General features: G+C 39.8%; 1 protein-coding gene across 3 annotated transcripts in view; it reads left to right on the forward strand.

The window, feature by feature from the left end:
• Positions 1-5,427, forward strand: part of LOC120418796 (oxysterol-binding protein-related protein 9) — a 75,308-nt gene extending 69,881 nt beyond the window's left edge. For all 3 annotated transcript variants that reach the window (XM_039581278.2, XM_039581279.2, XM_039581280.2), the window contains 7 exons: positions 1,181-1,755; positions 1,882-1,989; positions 2,052-2,226; positions 2,363-2,498; positions 3,770-3,987; positions 4,060-4,165; positions 4,233-5,427. In XM_039581278.2, coding sequence (XP_039437212.1) covers positions 1,181-1,755; positions 1,882-1,989; positions 2,052-2,226; positions 2,363-2,498; positions 3,770-3,987; positions 4,060-4,165; positions 4,233-4,319 — 1,405 coding nt within the window. In that variant the 3' untranslated portion in view covers positions 4,320-5,427. The remainder of the gene's footprint in view (positions 1-1,180; positions 1,756-1,881; positions 1,990-2,051; positions 2,227-2,362; positions 2,499-3,769; positions 3,988-4,059; positions 4,166-4,232) is intronic.
• The last annotated feature ends 4,310 nt before the right edge of the window (positions 5,428-9,737 follow it).

Below are 9,737 nucleotides of genomic sequence, written 5' to 3' on the forward strand. Positions count from 1 at the left end.
ATGGTTGTTTGGGGATGCGTGTGTACCAAGAGGACCGATGTGGCCGGATTTTAAATGTAATTTATGCTGGTCACTTTCATCTCCATACGGTCGGATTTTCATCGGAATTATTATTCTATGATACAATAGGTACTGAATTGATCACATGACCCATGTTCCGGAACTCACATGGGTTATATGGTTAATTCAGTATTGTATCATAGAAAAATAAATCATCGATGATCAACGCGATGATGAACACCGTTTAACCAACGCCTCCGTTGACGTCGACGATTAAATCAACGATGGCTCCGTTTACGATTACGATTATATCAACGATCAACGAAAGCGATGACGTTGATTCAACGATTAAAAGCATTGTTCATTACACATTTCTTTTGATAGGATTTGTTCGATCTTCAATCATACTGGCTCAAGTCTTGCCCATTCAACGATAATTCACACGATAGATTAGGTCAATATTGTTTTCAATATATCTGAGACCCGGTTTCAGAATAGTGTATAAATAACACTTAAGAGCGAGTTTTTTGAAAATGTGAATCAGGTCGTATCGAAGTGCTCCGATTTGGATGAAATTTTCAGCTTTTGTTTATCTATATATGAGATGTACCGTGCCAAATATGACATATGGAAGTGGGGTGAAACGAGCATTGAAGTTTGAGGTCCAAAAAACATAAAAAAAAATTAAAATAGGTCGAATTTTCGTAAAACTTCATCAATTTCAATTCCCTTAGAGCGCACGGTTGCTTAGGTATAAGAGTCGATTGTCGATTGGAGCTTATTCAGGGAGCCCAAATCTATTTACTGACAAAAATTAAAAAAAAAACAACCATCCACATTCACGTCTTTGTGGTCTCTTTTGCAAGTTTCTGCTCAAACCTATGCTTGAATGGGGAGGTCACCCAAACCTCTTTCTACTCCAAGGAACCTTCCACCCCTTGGTTTGAACTGACGGCCTTTGGATTGCGAGTCCAACCGCCGCCAGCGCGTTTTACTTCCCCATTCGATGGAAGGTTGGAGCAGATGGTAATATTTACTGACATCAACTTCAAAAATTTCGAGTTATATTATTGCAATCCAGAACAGACTTGATAACACAATTATGGTTATTAAAATCTGATCACAAAATGATGATTTAACCAGGCAAGTACATTTATTATTTCTCATGTCCCATTTCCAGCAATACCCGAACACTTTCCGATCCAACAGCACGCTTGTCGGCCGACGAGCAATTTGCTACTGCTGAAGATGGCACAAGTACCAGTGTTTCGCTCAAGAAGCAGGACAGCCTGGACACGTCCACTGCTTCGGCCGCCACGCCGAATGCCAGCACGGCCGGTGGTCCTCGAAAATCCTACGACTCCAAATCGCTGCCAATACGAAACGACGGAAGCCTAGACTACGATGCCTTATACGAGGATGAATCCGACAACGACCTGTCGATGGAATCGCACGGTTCCGTCGTGACCCATCTGCTGTCGCAGGTTAAGATCGGCATGGACCTGACGAAGGTGGTGCTGCCAACGTTCATTCTCGAGCGACGATCACTGCTGGAAATGTACGCCGATTACTTTGCCCATCCCGACTTGTTTCTGCGAATAGCCGACCTCAACGATCCGCGCGAACGAATGGTGCAGGTGGTGCGGTGGTATCTCAGTGCTTACCACGCCGGACGGAAGAGCTCCGTCGCAAAGAAACCGTACAACCCCATCCTTGGCGAAATATTCCAGTGTCACTGGGACACACCCGACATGCGTAAGTCCTCATTACCACCTCGTACCACAATTGGGCTCATTTGTAATCAAATTTATTACGGCGAAACGAGGCTACTTGAGGAAATAACTAATCATCACAGTTTCTTTGGTTTTCTTCTCTCGATAGCAACTGGAGACGACAACTCCAACATAGAAGTAAAGGAAGGACCAGTGCCCTGGTGTCGCAAGGACCAATTAACGTTTATAGCTGAGCAGGTCTCGCATCATCCACCAAGTAATTACACTCATTTATCCGCTTCCCTTTTGCGTTCGTCATTCCCATTTTTTTTTCTTCAGTTTCAGCGTTTTATGCTGAGCATTACAACAAAAAGATAAGCTTTTCGGCGCATGTTTGGACAAAATCTAAATTCCTTGGGCTATCGATCGGTGTGCACAACATTGGCCAGGGCACGGTCACGCTGTGCGATCTGAACGAAGAGTACATAGTCACGTTCCCTAACGGCTACGGCAGGTGAGTTGTTAGATTGCAAAAATTCAAAACAGAGCCAAATTATGCGCCATTATCAAGATTCGCGCTCTGCCGCCAAGGCCGACGACTAACTAACTAAATGACTGTGTGTCCTTCGTATCTTGTTTTTTGTTTGCAGGTCTATTTTAACCGTACCGTGGATAGAGCTCGGTGGCACCGTAACCATCACGTGTCCCCAGACGGGTTATCATGCCGACATAGATTTCCTCACTAAACCGTTCTATGGAGGCAAACGCAACCGCATTCAAGGAGAGGTAATAATTGTTTCGTTTTCGTTTTTATTACAAAGTTTCCCATTTCAATTGTTGATTTATTGAAAAAATATTTACTTTTTATGAAAGATAGAAGTTTTGCGATTCTTTTGCAAAAATAAAAAGATTTAAAATATGTTATTATCATAATTTAATTCAATAATTCTGATATTTAGCAAAATATAAGACGGTCTTTTCCGTTAATTTGCGTTGTGAATCGAAACACCCATCGGAGGGCTTAGTGTTTTTGCCTTCCTCACTTTACTGAGGAAAGTTATAGCCTCGAATCACTCGAAAAACGAACTTTTTAGTTAGACCTCCTACACCTACTTTCATTTGTACATATCGACTCAGAATCACCAGCTGAGCAAATGTCTGTGTGTTTGGCTGTATGTAGACATGTGTACCAAATCAATGTCACTGGAATATCTTGTCACAGGCTCAACCGATTTTGGCCGGAATGGTTTTAGTCGCTCCGTCTTAACGTCCCCTAAGTTGTTATTTAAATTCATGCAGTTTTATCATGTATTTAAAAAGCCATGTTAAAAAAATGTGTCATATTAAATTAAAATTATGGTAAAAAGGGTGGTTTTTTCATGAAACCCTCACATGTAACATATTTTTAGAACGCATATAAGAAGACCTTTCTTGTGGATTAAGAATTTTCAAAATCTGACTTACCTATCTAAAATTACAAGCAATTTAAAAAATGGTCTGAATTTACATAACCTCAAATGGTCCCGTCTGATCGCCACGTAAAAAGCCTTGTAGAGGGATGCCATTTTCCTGAAAGGCGGTGTCTGTATAATCTTGACAAAAAGTCTGTAGGAAATTTATTTTTTTTACTCGTCACTTTTTTTATTATTATATAGGACCTCTTAGGTGCTGCGATCACATTAGGGGAGATCCATAAACCATGTGGACACTTTAGGGGATTGTAATCACTCTATAAATGAGAGGAAGGCACGAACCACCTAAAGGTGGATTAAGTAACGTTTTTTAAATATGAGCTATGAATTTGATCTTGTGTAGTAATACATGAAATACGTAAAGGTGGGTTTTGTAAGTCAATCTTAGAACAAAATTTTGCGATTGATTTTTCAGCCTTTCGTCAGTAAGATGAGGAAGGCAAAACATTGAAAAAGGTAACACAAGACTTTTCAGTGGGTTACTCAATGTGGGATTATGTATTCGGTTTTCTAAAAGCATTTTACGAGGTTGTATTAAGGCACATTCAATGTTGTTTCAATATTAAATAATCACTTTTCTCACAGATTTACTCTCCTAACGATAAGAAATCCTTCCTGTCGATCACCGGCGAGTGGAGCGGCCTAATGGAGTACAAATTCAACGACGGTAGCAAACCCTCCAAGCTCGAAACGTTTGTCGACGTGAACAGCATACCGATCTTCAAGAAGCAGGTGCGCCCCGTCTGCGAGCAGTCCGAGTGCGAGTCGCGCAAGGTGTGGAAGGAGGTCACGGCAGGACTCAAGTAAGTTAGGAGGTTCTTTTTGTTGTTATATGAATGAAAATGTAATTTGTGTCGTTTTTATTTTTTTCTTAGAATGAACGATATCGACAAAGCAACGAATGCCAAATTCCTCGTAGAGCAGAAACAGCGCGAAGAAGCACGCGAACGGAAGGAAACCAGTGGCGAGTGGGCAAACAAGGTAATTCTGAGGACAGTTGCTATTTCCGAGCAATGGTTTAATTTACATTTTGTTTTCATCTTTCCAGTATTTCAAAGCAGTTGGTGATTCGTGGATATACAACAATCCATTGCTCCATAGGTTAACGTTGGAGAGACGTGATAGCAAAAGATAACAATCTAATGCAAACGATGGTAGTTTTAGTGTAAGCACCAGCAGCAGGGAGCAGTGAAAAAGGCAAGTAAATTTAGCACTACACTTGTTAAACAAAATCAGTAGTAGAACAAAATCAGATAAAAACACGATCAAACAAAAGACGGATCCACCAAAGGCAGAGAGCGGCCTTCGACGTCCGGCATGTCGGCCGTGTCCAAACTCCTGACGTGGCTAAGTTTATTGGTAAAAATTATTTCACATGCAGAGAATATATCTGCTAGAATGCATTAACAGATAAAGTTGCACCCTTAATTGAAGATAACGTACTTCAAATTGCACGCCCTGTTGAATAAAATCACACACAAAATGTTACCAAACCAAAAAATTGGCGAAAACTTGTGCACATTCGGTTTGACATTTCACGAGCAACTCAAAATTACCATTTAGTTGGTATTCCCATCATAAACAACTTTTGTTTGTTACCATCTTCAGATTATATTCATCTGCAGTGATTGTTCTATGCATTTATCACAAAATTGTAAAGACCAGTAACTCTTCCACTAGATTCATAAAACAAACAAAATTTCAACAGCATACAGACACACATTGTTTAACGCGTCGTATGTCCATATTTTTGAATTACTATTAAATGAAAATCTTTGTGATATGCACAAAATAGAAAAAAAACAACTGTTTTATATGCAACAATAACGTTACATAGCAAATACTACACAAAAAAAACACACACACACTTGAACATTATGACTTACAACTATTAAACTGAACGCTTACTACCCTGAAATAAACTCCTTTTTACCTAGAATACAAAAAAAAACCTATTCTTTAGCCGTTCTGTGCTACTCTATAATTGATTCTAAATCAATACTAAACAACCAATACTATAACGCTCGAAAGCGATCTGAAACGAGTTAAACAATACGCATGTTAACAACAACACTTGAACAAAACAAAAAATCATACGGTAACGAAAAGCAACACGAGAGACAACATTTTTTGCAAAGATGGACGAAGCAAAGGCGGCAATTACTGTGCATCATTATCAGTATCTACAAACTTGAGCCTAGACAGCATAGAATATATATTAAATTGAAAGAAACAAAAAAAAACACAAAAATAGATGAGAAACTGCTGACGTTGAAAGTAATTGCACCATATAAGTTTAAGCGATAACAAAGGTTTACACACTATTAGCAAACAAACCGGTTCGATGGGTTGCCTAGTTGGGCAAATCAGCTGCAACACATCGGACGGATTATTACCGACACAATGCCCACACATCATCGCGTGCGACGAATATTGGAAAATGATGTTCAAAACATAGAAGAAAGAATAAAACGCAATGACAGTCCAGAAGAGAAGAATGATCTTTAAAGGAAGCTTAAATAGTATCACAGCCCTGAAATGGTGCGATTTGATCGTCACACTAACATAACATCTTGGCCGGGGGGGGGGGGGGGGGGGGGGGGGGGTGGTTGAAAGTGTGTGAGTGAGCGGCCAAAGCAAACCAAAATGAAATGTCCAACATTAGTTTAATAGCCCTTTGACCAGCCAGTTTGTTTCAGTTTTATCCAAAGGCTGCAATAACTTTTTTGGTTGTTTTTAAATACATTTCAAAAATTGACAACAATACCGTCATCAGCGGTGACATTGGGCCGCCATGGGTGAGATTGGGTCGTACAAAAATGCTGAAAATTCTATGACCCAATCTCACCCCCTAGACACAATGTCAGCTCTGATGACGGTATCTCAATGCCGTCATATTAAATTTTACACAATTAGATCACTGTGGATAATTTTTGATTGAAAAGCCGGTGCCGCACACGTTGGTACTAGTTTTGGGTGAAATAAACATCATTGTGTGCTGCGGTTTCAGTTCCAAGATGGCGACAAAACTCGCAGGCCAAGGGTGAAATTTTTCGGTTGACACCCGGTGAGGAACATCCTGGAAGGAGCGGAACTACATCCGTAGTGCTGTTAGTTGATCTTGGTCAAAACAGTTGCTCTGGTTCCTTATGCAAGTTACCCATTTTCTTACCTCCACGTTGGCTTGGATTCGTCATCATGACAACACGTGACCTTGCTGGTGGCTTGTGGAAACGGCTCGTAAACCTTTGACCAGCGAAGGTCGAGACGGCCAAAAAGAAAGGGATGCGCAATGTGGGAAGGGAAGATTGTAGGCGGTATTGTTTTGATTCACAAAATGTTGAGTCAACTGTTGTGGATGTACCTGATACATCGCAATACGGGGTTTCTCTTCTTTGCACTTTCAGCTTTTTCTATTTCTTTATTATGTATTACTGATTTTCTAATTCGGCTTCTGTTTACTATCCACCATTTTATTTTGATTTCATGAACCTTTTGTTCTTTTATCTATATATATATATATATATATATAAATTCGACGGTTGAAATATTATCAACAAAACACAAATTTGCTATGCAAAGATTCTGAATTCGACTAAATAATATCAGAAATGCTCAAAATGATCATTTTCTAGTTGAAAGAAGGTTTGCAATTGAATATTCCAGCCGTTTCTCACCCACGTGGTAGCTACCAGACATATGGCGTCGCGGTGTGCATCAAGCATTCATAGCATGCTAAGGAAAATTTGATGCTTTTTCAGGGAAAACCGTTGATTCTGGAGCCGTCGGATTGTTTGCCGATGCGCCAGCTCTAGGTACAACGAATCCGTATGCTCTCTTCGGGAAAATTGTTCTCCAGACCATTCCCCTTAGGCCTGACCATACCAGAAGTTGGCGCGTGATTGTTCCAGACCTGTAGGAGCGTTTGAACAAAAAGTTCCAATTTCCCATAGTAATTCCCATGTAAACTTTAACCCTGATGCTGATATTTGGCATGAAAGTCCCTTTTTTGTTTTGTTTTTTTTTTTAATTTATATTTATTCAGTTTTCTTTTCCATGTACATTCATTCAGTTAAAATATTATTGAATGTCCAATCACAATCGATGACTTTTCATCTCAAAGCTGCCAAGCTGCTTAGAACTTGATTCTGGGTCGATATGTAGGGTAGAGTAGTCATCAATGAGACACGGGAAACAATGATAAAATGGCTCTCACAAGTCGTAGTTTCAACCAATCAGGCTCATAAAAAAGTAAATTATAGACAAAAAAAACGGAGTCCGTTTAAATTTTAATTCTGTTATAATTTTTAGAAAAAAATGAAGAGGTTAAATATATCTGTTTATTTTATTATTATTATTTATTTATTTCTAAAAGTTTATGCTTTTATATTTTAAAATTGAGAATTTTTGAATTTCTGAATACATTCTTTGTTCGGTAACTAGGCGTTGTTTACCTGGGCGCTCAGACAAACGTCAAAAAAATAATAATAAACTGAAGAAGATCGATGGGTCAATGCATGCAACAATCAATTGTAATATAAAAACTTTTTTAAAGTTTTTTTGTTATATTTCATGTCACAATTTATACTGATTTTCGTCCTTCCGATAATTTTAAAACTTGCTTCAAAATGTGTGTTTAATAAGTTGAAATACAAAGTTCTCGTTACTATTCGGGTGTAAGACATTTACAGTGGAAGTGAATTGGAAGCTATTTTCATGGAACATGAAAAATTCGATTCCACGACAAGGGAACAAAAAAACCAAGACAACAATCGCGAAGTGGCCATCAATTCAAGCGTTCCTGTGAGTCCAGTTCCTGCCAGGACGGCGTCCAGGACGACGTTGGAGATGTATTTGATGGCTGATCCTTGCCGACAACAGCGTCAATCAAGAATTACTGAATAAGGTGTGGGTGGTGATCTTCGTCCTGCCACTTCAAAGTCGTGCTTGCTGTATATCGTGCGGTACCAGTACTATCGAAAGTTCTGCTGATCAAGGCCGATTCAAGACAAGAACTCAAGAAATGTGAAGATTCAAGTGTAACGTGGCGAGACGATTGGAGTTGTTTTTGAAGATTTCGTGTTTTTGGTGAGAGCTTTCCATTATTTTTTTCAAATAACTCTTTCATCTATTCTAACATTCATACATTTCAATGAAGACAACTACGCCACTTTACTATATACGCGGTAGGGTGTTCCCTTGGTCGTTCGCTGTGAGTTGTGGATTGCCTGCTTCTCTAATGAAGGTTCGACTGGGGGGGCATGCTTATTAATTTCTCGTCGCTCCATACCCTCAGTGACGTGATGGGAGCAAGGGCGTCTATGCGAAGTGTCCCTACACCCGCTACAAATTTCTGGCGCTTAGGGAGGGAAAAAGGATACCATTTTGATTTATGCGCCGGTATTTGTAGCACTAAAATTCGTGCAAAAAAACTTATGCACGTGGGTGTACAGACTATGGAGTAAAAGATGATCGAATTGTTCACCTAGCGCTCACATGTGTTCCAGGACCAAGTTGCCTGCGGGTATGGGGATCATACATACATACATACATACATTTCATGTCACAATTTATACTGAGGAGCGGCCGTGGCTGACTGGTTACGGTGTTCGCTTTGTAAGCGAATGGTTCTGGGTTCGATTCCCATCTGCTCCCAACGAGAAAGTTAAGAACACAAAAATCTGAAATGATGAATATGAACGAAAAATCAAAGTCGCTCGAGACGGGGTTCGATCCTCCGTCCTTTGGATTGGTAACCAAAAATGCTAACCACTAGGCCATGACGACTTGGTGAACGTAGACTAAAATTAGGAATAATATTACAGAGAGCGAGTTGTGGCGCTATAACCACGGCAAATAGTGTCCAGGGCATTCGTGTAAATACAGTGTCCCACCTCAGAGGGTCCCGGAGTACCAAACCTTCTTAGCATGGTGCTCCCAACGAATACAACCAAAATCTCGGAGCGTATGGTGGTGTGTCCCCACGCTTCTTCCTCCCCTGTCGATTGAGAATTGTGTTGTTGTTCGAACACTCTGTGCTCAAACTCAACCCAATTACGAGTCATCTCTGCGATACGGCTTTACGCAGTAGGCCTGGCCGCTTAACGCTTGTGATGTTTCAATGCATTCTAATGCAATGGCGCACTACAAATGTTAATAAATGACAAGAAGAGTGCTAGGCGTCATCTAACCTAAGACACTCTCCAGGATCCCTTCGAAAGATTGTCTGCGCTAGGTTCTGATTAGATTAGATTAGATTAGATATTTCATGTCACAATTTATACTCTTTGACTATAAATTTAAATATCTTTTATTTTTATATTTTAGCAGCATTCTGTAACTGGGCTACGCTCTTAGCCCAGTTAACGAACAAGTACTGTTTTTGAGAATAGCTTCGAACACATAACGAATCAGTAGTAATTTGTTGATGGTAGATTGTGATTGTGACCGAATGATCTCGATGTATTATCAACAAATTACGACTTACCATTGACAAATTACGATCGTAATCGAGAAAATACGAGCGAAATATTATGATAGGACAGGTGCCTCT

Source organism: Culex pipiens, chromosome 3 (genome assembly GCF_016801865.2).
Source record: "Culex pipiens pallens isolate TS chromosome 3, TS_CPP_V2, whole genome shotgun sequence".
Lineage (NCBI taxonomy): Eukaryota > Metazoa > Arthropoda > Insecta > Diptera > Culicidae > Culex > Culex pipiens.